Source organism: Bombina bombina, chromosome 12 (assembly GCF_027579735.1).
Source record: "Bombina bombina isolate aBomBom1 chromosome 12, aBomBom1.pri, whole genome shotgun sequence".
Lineage (NCBI taxonomy): Eukaryota > Metazoa > Chordata > Amphibia > Anura > Bombinatoridae > Bombina > Bombina bombina.
Window position 1 is genome coordinate 74706317 of NC_069510.1, and position 13034 is coordinate 74719350.

The window sequence follows — 13034 nt, forward strand, 5'->3', positions numbered from 1 at the left end:
ACACCAGTATTTTATCAATTTCTATGATAAAATAGAAGATATCCATGTTTATAGCTAATATTCATATGACATCTTGCTGTCTGTAAAATAAAGAAACAAATGTTGTTAAAAATGTCAAACATTGAAGCAATGGGACTCCCCATTTCTATCTTGGTGGGGGCGCATAACTGGGGTAAAAATGAACTTACTTCCCAAAATAACATACCTTTTCCGCTGTCTCCCAATACCGATTCCCAATCCTTTACTAATCCAATTTCAGAGGATATGTAATCTTTTCATTTGGAAGGGAAAACGGTCAAGGATTGCAGTAAAATACCTATATAATCCGGTTTTGGCAGGGGGCCGCTCTTCCCAATATTATCAAATACCATGAGGCAGCGAGACTAGCTCATCTATGGGCCTGGGGTGACCGTACGTTGACTAGTAGATGGGCGGTTATAGAACAAAATTCTATACTCCAGGAATCCCCTTGCAATATTTAATCTGGATTCCTAAACATATTAGGCATTCGACTATTTCTGAGAATTATATAGTACAAGCAAATCTTTGGTTTTGGGACAAAATTCGTCACTCTGCTGGCATATCCCCGCAACCTTCTCCAATACATTCCTTAGCTGGCCTTCTGCAAGCCTTACCAAACTCACACTTAGAGTGGTGGGAGGAACAGGGGTTTTCGACGGTGTCGGATTTATGGGTAGGCAGGTCGCCCATGTCAGTAGCTGCCTTTCAAATCAAGTACCCACACAGGCCCCTTTTTATTTTGAATTTTATAGGTTAAAGAGCTTCTTGAGATCTTGGGGGTTCCTTGATGCCCCTCCTAAATTATGTACTAAATGGGAGAGAAGATGGAGCCCAGAGACACGCATCCCTAAGATATTATCTATGGCCTACATGGATTTTTTGAATACACTTGTTTTTTGTAAGATCCCCCAGGTTAAGAAGTGGGAGAGAGTGCTTGGATTTGAGGCATCGGAGGAGTCGTGGTCTGGAGCCATATTACACACCAAGAACGCTATACATAATGTCATCTATTTGGAACTGTTCCACAAAATCCTATTCCAATGGCACTTAACCCCTCTCAGATTATTTCAAATCTAGACTAGGTTCTGCAGCTCATATATGGTGGTCATGCCCCAAAATCCATAGGCTTTGAACTAAGGCTCTTTAATGTTGTAGGCGGTTTGGAGTAAGTTGGGGAGACCATGCTCTGAAGGGTCTGTTCCATATGTTCTCTGAGAGGCGCCCGGCTCAGGTTCTCAACATATGCTGACACGAATATCTCAGGATTCAGCTGCTAAGGAGTTAACTTTGTGTAGCTTGGACTCAAAACAGTTATTTGTTTTTTCAAGAAGAATTGTGTTTGTCTCTTCTTTGAAGTGCCAGGAGCATCATAAATGCTTGGCAGTGTAAACAGGACAGACTTTTATGGCCTAAGCTGTCAGTAGCAGGGCATGATGTAGAACAGGGCCCCCCAGCACATCTCATGAGGAGGTCAATAAAGGGACATGGGTTATGTATATATGTGTGTTAAAACTGCTATACCCTTAAAGGAAGGTAAATATGACAACCTACGGCATATTTGATATCAAACCGATTCTCCCAATAAAACTAAAAGGTTCTAGATATGTAAATATAGAAATTTCTTACCTAGCAGAAATTATACTGGATTGTATAAATTCAGGCAAGAAATTAGTCTATTGAAGGATGTAAAGACAAGAAGGTTTCCTAGCCCGCCCAGGAGGGTGTGGTTAAGCAACCTGATCTCTGAAAAATAGTTTTAAGAATCTTATTTTTTAACAATAAGATTGTCATTCTTACAAGGGGAGCTGCTGTACAGAAGTAAGTAGCCCTCTTTTTCCTGCCATCCCCGGGCACAGATCTTGAAGACTAGGAAAGTATTCAATTCTGTTTTTCTCCTTTTTATTTTAAAACACTGTTTGCGTGTGTAATTTTATTTGTAACAACTTTTTATTAATAATGCATTGTGCATAATATTTTTGGCATAATAAATAATTCCTTTATTAAGTTTGGCCTTTGACTAATAATTGAACCACGTTACTGAAAGAGACTGGAATATTAGAACTGTATAATTTAGGTTATTTTGTGCTAAATTGTATTTCTAGAGGTAATGTGTAAAGTCTGGGTTTTTCCTTAGGATTTTTCCCTTTAATAAATTTTAAGTGGTGGCAGTATTTGAGCTATAGGATTTATAGTTTATTGTGGGTGGCACTAAAAGGGAGTGTTGGGCATTTCTCTTACGTCTAGTACAGATAAAGGGAGTGCGGTTAACTCTTGCACCCACTAAACTGAATCACAAGCTTGCCTGGTGTGGCTAGATTGTGACCTGTTGGTGACAGAAAAGGGGGCTGAAAACCCTTTCTGTGCCAAATAAGTGACTGGCGCAGGGTTGGATAACCTTGGTTCGTCACAAATTGGTGGCAGCGGTGTAGATAATTTTTTTTATTATTAGATTTTAGTGCTTGTGGATTTGCTAGTGTGAAAATCCCGGTAATAAAAGAAATTGTTTCCTACAATTTCCAAAGGCTAAAACTCAGTGCATTATATAGTCACTGTTCTCTGTTTTCTTTTCTATTTTATTTTTGCTATGGAGGCATACGAGCAGCAATCTAGAGAGGCACTTATACTCCTATGCCAGGAGCGGGATATTCCAATACGTTCAAAGAACAAAGATTTACTAATACAAGCTCTTGTTGAATATGATAACAGCCAAATCACACCAGTTGAAGTCCCAGGAGAGATGTCTGCAGCTGTGGGCGGTGATTCATCAGGATCTGGGGATCCATTGGACTGTTATTTGCAAACTGTTCTTAAACATATGGGCTCAGTGGATGCAAGTTTGCGCATGGAACTGATTAAAAAGTTTTATGAAAGACAGGCTGCTGAACGACAGGCTACTCTGGCAGCTGAGAGACAGGCTGCTGAACGACAGGCTGCTGTGGCTGAGAGACAGGCGTCTCTGGCAGCTGAGAGAGAGGCTCTGGCAGCTGAAAGACAGGCTGCTGCTCTACAGGCGGAGAGAGAATCAGCTGCAGCTTGCATGGTTGGAGAGAGGGATGGTCTCACCTGTTGTTAGTGAACCTAGAGACCCCCCTGCTCCCAGAGTGTGTGCAGAGAATTTTCCCACCCTGGAGAAAGATGGAGATGTGGATGTATTCCTGCGTAGCTTTGAGACAGTTTGCAGACAGTTCCAGTTGCCAAGGGAGCAGTGGGCCAAGTACCTTACCCCTGGCCTGAAAGGTCCTGCACTGGAGGTGTTTGCTGAACTACCCCCAGAGTTTGATCAGGACTATGATTCCATTAAAGCTGCACTGCAGAGGAGATAAAATCTTACTCCTGAAGTTTACCGAAAGAAATTCCGTTCTCTGCAGAAAGGTTTGTCAGAGAGCTATATTACAGCTGTTGGGAACTTGATGACAGCCTTTAAACAGTGGGTCAGAGGATTAAAAGTTGCCACTATGGAGGAGCTGGACGATTTGATGGTGAAGGTGCAATTTATGCAGCTGTGCCCAGCCGGAGTTCAAGAATGGGTTTTAGATCGGAAGCCCATAACAGCATTGGAAGCTGGCGAGCTGGCTGATTTTTACACAGCTAACAGGTCTCCAGAGAATGGGAGAAAATCCTTTTCTAAGGGGGGATCCACCTGTAAAGGAGCTGCTGCACGACCCCCCTTCACAAAGCCTGCTGTGCCTTTATCCAGTGTGTCTGCTCCCTCTGGGAAAGGAGGGGCGGGTGCTGCATCTGGGCAGGGAGATACCCGCAGATGTTTTGTTTGCAACAAAGTGGGCCACATCAGCTCCACTTGCCCAGAGAGGATTAACTTGGGGCAATCAGCTGGAGGGAGTAATCCCTCAGAAGTACCAGCATCTGTTTTGTTTGTTACCTGTCCAGAGGAAAACAACCATGAGAACTTGCAACCTGTGACTGTTGGAGATAAGGTAACCTTCGGGCTAAGGGACACAGGTGCAGAAGTGACTATGCTGCATCCAAAGCTAGTGAACTCTGAGAACATTATCCCTGGAAAGACTCTAGCAGTTAAAGGGATTGGGGGAATGAAACTTGCAGTGCCTATGGCACGTGTATATCTTGATTGGGGAGTGGGGAGAGGTTTAAGAAATGTGGGGGTACATGAAAATATCCCTAATGATGTTTTACTGGGTACTGATTTGGGTAGATTGTTATCTCTTTATGTGCCTGACAATGCTACATGTGACCTAGTGACATTAGTTGCAGACCCTTATGTGGAAAGGGCTGTGTGTAAAAATGCTCAGAGACATTATGACCAGGAGGGAGGACAGAGTGCATGTGTGCGCAGGGCTGTGCCTGAACTGGGGGTGTCTGTGCTGAGAGGTGAATCTGTAAGAGAAGAGACTGATTGGGGAGAACAACAGACAGACGGTGTGTGTGTCTTACCGTACTTAACCCAGCAGTATTGGCAGAATTACCGTTAGCTGTACAGGGTGAGACTGATGGGGGAGAAAGGCATCTAGACTGTGTGGGTCTGTGTACGGGAAGAACTTGTCTGTGAGAGAAGGCAGATGAGGGGTGCATGTCTGTCTGTGATTGAATCAGAGGATTCTATAGAAGGAGGTGAGATTGATGGGGGAGAGAATGACTGGGTGACTGGGCCGCTGGATGATGTGTACCAGTCTCTGCCAGGGACAATTCCGTACCCTGTGAAAAGACACAATAGTTGGGATAAATGGCAGAAGGAAGATGTGTGCTTGTCTGCACCAGTGTCAAAAGGATCCCAGATTCTGTGTGATTATGCAAAGTGGCAGACTGACTGTGAGACAGAGCAGGGGGGCAAACTAGCCCACTCTATGACAGAAGCAGCAAAGCCACAGATGTCAGAGTGTGTGGGGGAGAGAATGACTGGGTGACTGGGCCGTTGGATGATGTGTGCCAGGCTCTGCCAGGGACAATTCCGTACCCTGTGAAAAGACACAATAGTTGGGATAAATGGCAGAAGGAAGATGTGTGCTTGTCTGCACCAGTGTCAAAAGGATCCCAGATTCTGTGTGACTATGCAAAGTGGCAGACTGACTGTGAGAGTGAGCAGGGGGGCAAACTAGCCCACTCTATGACAGAAGCAGCAAAGCCACAGATGTCAGAGTGTGTGGGGGAGGAGGGTACAGAATAATCTTTGAGGGACCCCCAGAGTGAGTGTGAAAGATTGTGGGTGACAGAGAATGAGACAGAACAAACTAGAGGCTGTATGGGAGGGGCCCTGCAATATATTCAATCGGTTGGGTAGAGCAACTAGTGTGTCACTTTTAAATGGAGAGCATCCTGCTGCCAAAACTGCTAGGTGCAATCTGTCTGGCAATGGTGTTCTCACCACAAGGGGAAGCTCCTTTTAATATGCATAGGGAGTGGCTCGTAGCCACCCCCTTTTGCGTCTCTTATTGGGGGAGGTGTCACGAATATCTCAGGATTCAGCTGCTAAGGAGTTAACTTTGTGTAGCTTGGACTCAAAACAGTTATTTGTTTTTCAAGAAGAATTGTGTTTGTGTCTTCTTTGAAGTGCCAGGAGCATCATAAATGCTTGGCAGTGTAAACAGGACAGACTTTTATGGCCTAAGCTGTCAGCAGCAGGGCATGATGTAGAACAGGGCCCCCCAGCACATCTCATGAGGAGGTCAATAAAGGGACATGGGTTATGTATATATGTGTGTTAAAACTGCTATACCCTTAAAGGAAGGTAAATATGACAACCTATGGCATATTTGATATCAAACCGATTCTCCCCAAAAAAATAAAAGGTTCTAGATATGTAAATATAGAAATTTCTTACCTAGCAGAAATTATACTGGATTGTATAAATTCAGGCAAGAAATTAGTCTATTGAAGGTTGTAAAGACAGGGGGGTTTCTTAGCCCGCCCAGGAGGGTGTGGTTAAGCAACCTGATCTCTGAAAAGTAGTTTTAAGAATCTTATTTTTTAACAATAAGATTGTCATTCTTACAAGGGGAGCTGCTGTACAGAAGTAAGGAGCCATCTTTTTCCTGCCATCCCCGGGCACAGATCTTGAAGACTAGGAAAGTATTCAATTCTGTTTTTCTCCTTTTTATTTTAAAACACTGTTTGCGTGTGTAATTTTATTTGTAACAACTTTTTATTAATAATGCATTGTGCATAATATTTTTGGCATAATAAATAATTCCTTTATTAAGTTTGGCCTTTGACTAATAATTGAACCACGATACTGAAAGAAACTGGAATATTAGAACTGTATAATTTAGGTTATTTTCTGCTAAATTGTATTTCTAGAGGTAATGTGTAAAGTCTGGGTTTTTCCTTAGGATTTTCCCCTTTAATAAATTTTAAGTGTTGGCAGTATTTGAGCTATAGGATTGATAGTTTATCGTGGGTGGCATTGAAAGGGAGTGTTGGGCATTTCTCTTACGTCTAGTACAGATTAAGGGAGTGCGGTTAACTCTTGCACCCACTAAACTGAATCACAAGCTTGCCTGGTGTGGCTAGATTGTGACCTGTTGGTGACAGAAAAGGGGGCTGAAAACCCTTTCTGTGCCAAATAAGTGACTGGCGCAGGGTTGGATAACCTTGGTTTGTCACATATGCAAATACTTGTTTACTGCAGTTAAACTGGCTATAGCCAGATCCTGGCGCCAGCCTAAAAGTCCAGGGTGGCCCCTAGTCCTTACAATTATGACACATATGGAGACTATGGAGTGTCCTATTTTCGTGGCTAACAACAAAATTGATGTTCATTGCCTGAGCTGGGAACTTTGGAGACAATGTCTTGAGTCAGGGGGAATTTACGTACTCAATAAAATGGGTAAGCGACTGCCTCTATCCCTGGGACAGCATCAGTCAACCGGGGACACTGTCCCCTAGCCTTCCCTTCCCCCCTCCCCTTTTTTTTCTCCCCCCTTCTTCTTCCCTTTCCTCTCTATTCATTTTTCATTTCTTTGTTCTATACCCTTTTAGGGTCGGGAGCACTCTTGTCACAGCCTTTCCTGGAGTATTTGACTGGTTATGGGGCCACGGCTCTTAGTTAATATTTTTTACTGCTTGGGTTTCTTTATGTTGCTACAGTCTAAGTATTGTTTGTTCTTTCACATATGACTCATGGGGTATAATCCAGTATGAATTTTTGTCTTTTATGTTATTGTGTAGTTCACACTACTGTGCAGAGTGAGGTACTATTTTGATAATACAGTTTCCGTGTTGGCTATATATTATGTGTTTTTTCTTAAACCTCAACCTTTTTTTATTTTTTTTTATTTATTTTTTTGTGGATAGCACAGAATGTGAACATTTTGAATTCTTTCCTTTATGTCATCAGACTGTAATCATTTGGAAAACATTTACCCTTTTTTTTCTTTGCAACGTTGAAACGTATATATTTTGTATTTTAGTAAAATTTTCAATAAAAAAAAATGTTTAAACAAAAAAAAATGTCAAACATTTATACATCTATTTGCAGTATTTATCAAGCTCAGCAAATATTTATCTAATATTTTACTATTAGTCACTGCTTTTTAGGTCCACAAATACACATTTTTACACAGTATTTAAAATTATATAGGTTGTATTTTAAAAATGAATTTAACAGCTGCAATGTCACATGTGTTTCTGTTTAGCTATTTGTTTTAAAATTGAGATGTATGTCTGAACTTTGTGTATTTAAAACTCAACAGGGGGCACTTAACATCTAGAGGGGATGAATAACGTCTTCAGCTAAAACTGGCTTCTCTTAATCTAATTAAGCTTCAAACGAAATCCAGTGAGCTATGGTGTTAAATTATCACATGTGTCTGTTAGTAAAGCTTGGCATATGCTTCTCCCAGATCAGGATGTATATTGAGAATTTTCAAAAGGCTTCTGAGCATATTTTCCACCAAAACACAGACTATTGCCTCCATCAACCCAGGGGGTTGTGCTGGTTAATGAGACAGATGCTCTCTTTTGAACTCTTAGATGTTATGTTAATCAGGAGAAAGTGTTTCATGTCTGATCTCAGATTTGGAATACATAGAATGTATTCAGTGATAAAATGAGCATGCTCAAACTTACTATTTGAGAGATTTCATACTTATTTTATCATATATATATATTTATATATATATATATATATGTATTTTCCACTGACATTTACAGATACCCTGACACTCATAATCCACTGCCCCCGACATCGTTGACACCTAAATAAACCTATTAACCCCTAAACTGCCAGCCCCCCACATCGCCAACACTATGATAAAGTATTAAACCCTAATCCTCCAGCCCCTCACATCGTAACTACTAAACTAAACCTATTAATCCCTAAACCTAACACCCCCTTACTTAAAATTAAAATTACAATATATCTATCTTTAAAAATATAAAAACTTACCTGTGAAATAAAAAGAAACTGTTTAAACAATAAATTAACCTAACATAACTATTCTAATAAAATAAAATAAAAACTACCAATTAAAAACACTACAATTTTTTTTTTAAAATCTAACATTACAAAAAATAATAAACACTAAATTAGGAAAAATAAAAAACTCTAAGATTAAAAAAAAATAATAAACGAAATTATCAAAAATAAAAACAATTACAACTAATCTAATAGCCCTAAAAAAATAAAAAAGCGCCCCTCAAAATTAAAACATCCCCTAACCTACAATAAACTACCAATAGCCCTTAAAAGGGCGTTTTGTAGGGCATTGCACTAAGTTAAACAGCTCTAAAAGTAAACCCCCCACCCAACAAAACCCCCAAAATAAAAAAACCTAAGGTCATTCAGCTCGTTTACAAGTGCCCATCCCTAATCAAAAAAAAAAAAAACACCCAAAAAACTTTAAAAAACCCTAACACTAACCCCATAAAATCTACTCACTGTTCCTGAAGTCTGGACATCCATCTTCATCCGGGCGGCGAGAAGTCTTCATCCAGTCGGCGACACCTTCATCCATCTCGGGGACGTCTTCTATCTTCATCTCGGCAGCACAGAGCAGAGCTATCCTGGAGGGCAAAGAGAACCTGCGCGGAGCATCCTCTTCATACGATCACCGCCTTACACTGAAGTTGAATGCAAGGTACCCATTTTAAAATGGCATACCTTGCATTCCTATTGGCTGATTTGATTCTTCAAAATCAAATCAGTCACACTGTTAAATTTGAAACAGTAAATGAAGAATTCTTATAGTAAAAAAGCTAATTGTTTATGCCTTAACAGCTGCTTCTGTACTGTTGTATTTTTATGTATATAACTTTTTTTTTTGTCTGTACATTGCATTTATGTTGGACTGTCATTTTCTTTCAGATTGACCCAGATGTATGTACTGATTTTCATACCAGCCCTACCGGTAAGTGTCTTGTGTTGTCTGTACGTACAAAGTTGTCCATATACACAAGGGATATTAAAAAGGATATAATGGTCAAAATTGAAATGTGCACGGGTGCATTTCAATTTGCAATAGAATCATTTTTTCCATTAGCAAACATGCTTCTAATAAACGTTATTACTGTTTTTCTGCAGCATACACACATATTCTGTAAGGGCCTGTGCACCAGTATTCAAGTACCACACCTTTTTGACTTTTTTGGCAGTGGTGTTTTTTGCTTCTGACGACATAGGGTGAGATTACATATGCAGCGTAGCCGGCGACACCAGTTTTTAGTTGAAGTGAGCGATCACATATACGGCGCCGTATACAAATGTGGCGCGTATATTTCACCCGTTGCCCGCAGTTTTTACTCCCATAAAATAACATAGAACCGGCATTGCAAATCGGTATCACATATTCAGCGCAAGGATTTACGCAGAAAAAATGGAGAAATTTTACTCCATTTTCACCTCGCCACGCATAGGCAGCACACAAGCCTTGCGTTGAGTATATGAGCACCGTAACTCCCTGGAAGTCTCAACACATGCGAAATATCTACCTGTCAACTGCCTTCCCTTACCGCAATAACTAAATAAAATCTATTAACCCCTAATCCGCCAACTCCCACATCGCGAAGTACCCAATAAAGTTTAAACCCCTAACCCACCACCCCCCGCAACGCAATAAACCTAAATAAACTAGTAACCCCTAATCCGCCATCCCCCACAACGAAATCTACCTAATTAACCCCTAAACCGCCATCCTCCCTCAATGCAAAGAATGAATCTAAGTACTAAGCCCCCTAACCTAACAGCCCCTAAATTAACCACAATTATATAAAATAAAAAAGACTGCCTTACTAATAAATTTATTTAAAAAATTAAAAAAATTAAAAAATCCTAACATACAATTAAAATAAAAAATCCTAACATTACTTAAAAAAAAATAAGATTGAATTAAAACAATCTAAAATTACAGAAAAAAATAAATCTAAAATTACAGAAAAAATAAATCTAAAATTACAGAAAAAAATAAACGAAATTATCTAAAATATTTTTTTTAACCTAATCTAATACCCCTATAAAAATAACTCCCCCAAAATAAAAAAAAACCCTAATCTAACACTAAACTACCAATAGCCCTTAAAAGGGCCTTTTGTTGGCCATTGCCCCAAAGCGATGAGCTCTTCTACGAAAAATAAAGTACAAGTTACCCCTAAAAGTAAACCCCCACCCACAAAACCCCCAAAAATAAAAAAAACTAACACTAAAAAAACATAAGCTACCCATTGCCCCTAAAGGGGCAATTGTATGGGCATTGCCCTTAAAAGAGCAATCAGCTCTTTTGCAGGCCATTAAAATAAAAAAGCCCCTAAGTCTAACCCCGAAATAGGTACTCACAATTCCTTAAGTCCGGCGGTGAAGGTCTTCTTCCAAACAGCAACATCTTCATCCAGCGCAGGGACCTCTTCTATTTTCATCTGGAGCAAAGGCGGCACAGAGTGGAGGTTGCCAGGAAGCAGAAACAGCAGCCGTGGAGACATCCAGCGCAGAGGATCCTCTTATCACCACCGCACACTGAAGCTTGAATGCAAGGTACTTGTTTTATATTTGTGGTACCTTACATTCCTATAGGCTGAAAATTTCATATCAGCAAATAGGATGAGAGCTACTGAAATCCTATTGGCTGTTCAAATCAGCCAATAGGAATGCAAGGTGCCCCAAATATAAAATGGGTAGCTTGCATTCAAGCTTCAGTGTGCGGCAATGCTCGCATGAAGAGGATCCTTCATGCTAGTCCTGCTCCGCGGCCGCCGTTCTTGCTCCAAAGCCACCTCCGCTCCGGATGAAGATAGAATAGGTCCCCGCGCTCGATGAAGATGTCGCTGCCTGGAAGAAGACCTTTACCGCCGGAATTCAGGAATGGTGAGTACCTATTTTTTATTTTAATTTAATGGGCTGCAAAAGAGCTGATTGCCCTTTTAATGGCAATGCCCATACAAATGCCCCTTTAGGGGCAATGGGTAGCTTAGGTTTTTTGCGTTAGTTTTTTTATTTTGGGGGGTTTGGTAAGTTGGTGGGGTTTACTGTTAGGGGTTAATTTGTACTTTATTTAGGTAAAAGAGCTGATCGCTTTAGGGCAATGCCCTACAAAAGTAAATTTATGCTTACCTGATAAATTAATTTCTTCTATGGTACGACGGGTCCACGGATTCATCCTTTACTTGTGGGATATTATCCTCCTGCTAACAGGAAGTGGCAAAGAGCACCACAGCAAAGCTGTCTATGTAGCTCCTCCCTAAGCTCCACCCCCCAGTCATTCGACCGAAGGTACAGGAAGAAAAAGGAGAAACTAAAAGGTGCAGAGGTGACTGATGTTTAAATCACAAAAATATAATCTGTTTTAAAATGACAGGGCGGGCCGTGGACTCGTCGTACCATAGAAGAAATTAATTTATCAGGTAAGCATAAATTTATTTTCTTCTATAAGGTACGACGAGTCCACGGATTCATCCTTTACTTGTGGGATACAATACCAAAGCTACAGGACATGGATGAACGGGAGGGACAAGACACATGGTTAAACATAAGGCACCACTGCTTGAAGAACTTTTCTCCCAAAAATAGCCTCCGAAGAAGCAAAAGTATCAAATTTGTAAAAGGTATGAAGCGAAGATCAAGTCGCAGCCTTATAAATCTGTTCAACAGAAGCATAATTTTTAAAAGCCCATGTGGAAGCCACCTCTCTAGTAGAGTGAGCTGTAGTAATCCTTTCAGGAGGCTGCTGTCCAGCAGTCTCATATGCCAAACGGATGATGCTTTTCAGCCAAAAAGAAAGAGGTAGCCATAGCTTTTTTACCTCTACGTTTTCCAGAATAGATAACAAACAAGGAAGGTGTTTAACGGAAATCTTTGGTTGCTTGCAAGTAAAACTTCAAAGAACGAACCACGTCCAAGTTGTGCAACAGATGCTCCTTCTTAGAGGAAGGATTAGGACACAGAGAAGAAACAACAATTGATATTCCTATTAGTAACAACCTTAGGAAGGAATCCAGGTTTGGTACGCAAAACCACCTTATCAGCACGGAAAACAAGATAAGGCAAGTCGCATTGCAATGCAGATAGTTAAGAAACTCTTTGAGCCAAAGAGATAGCAACTAAAAACAGAACTTTCCAAGATAGAAGCTTAATATCTATGGAATGCATAGGTTCAAATGGAACCCCTTGAAGAACTTTAAGAACTAAATTCAAACTCCATGGCGGAGCAACAGATTTAAACACAGGCTTGATTCTAACTAAAGCCTGACAGAAAGACTGAACATCTAGAACATCTGCCAGACGCTTGTGCAGTAGAATTGATAAAGCAGATATCTGTCCCTTTAAGGAAATAGCTGATAGCCCCTTCTCCAATCCTTCTTGGAGAAAGGACAAAATCTTAGGAATCCTGATCTTACTCCATGAGTAGCCTTTGGATTCGACCAATAAAGATATTTACGCCATATGTTATGATAAATTTTCCTAGTGACAGGCTTTCGAGCCTGAATCAAGGTATCTATGACTGACTCAGAGAAACCCGCTTGGATAAAATCAAGCGTTCAAACTCCAAGCAGTCAGCCGCAGAGAAAGTAGATTTGGATGCTGGAATGGACCTTGAATCAGAAGGTCCTGTCTC

The 13034-nt window shown here is 40.6% G+C and overlaps 1 protein-coding gene across 2 annotated transcripts in view; it reads left to right on the plus strand.

The window, feature by feature from the left end:
• Window positions 1-13034, plus strand: part of LOC128642851 (multidrug and toxin extrusion protein 1) — a 466573-nt gene that overhangs the window by 164288 nt on the left and 289251 nt on the right. For both annotated transcript variants that reach the window (XM_053695697.1, XM_053695698.1), the window contains exon 6: window positions 9299-9341. In XM_053695697.1, the coding sequence (XP_053551672.1) occupies window positions 9299-9341 (43 nt within the window). The remainder of the gene's footprint in view (window positions 1-9298; window positions 9342-13034) is intronic.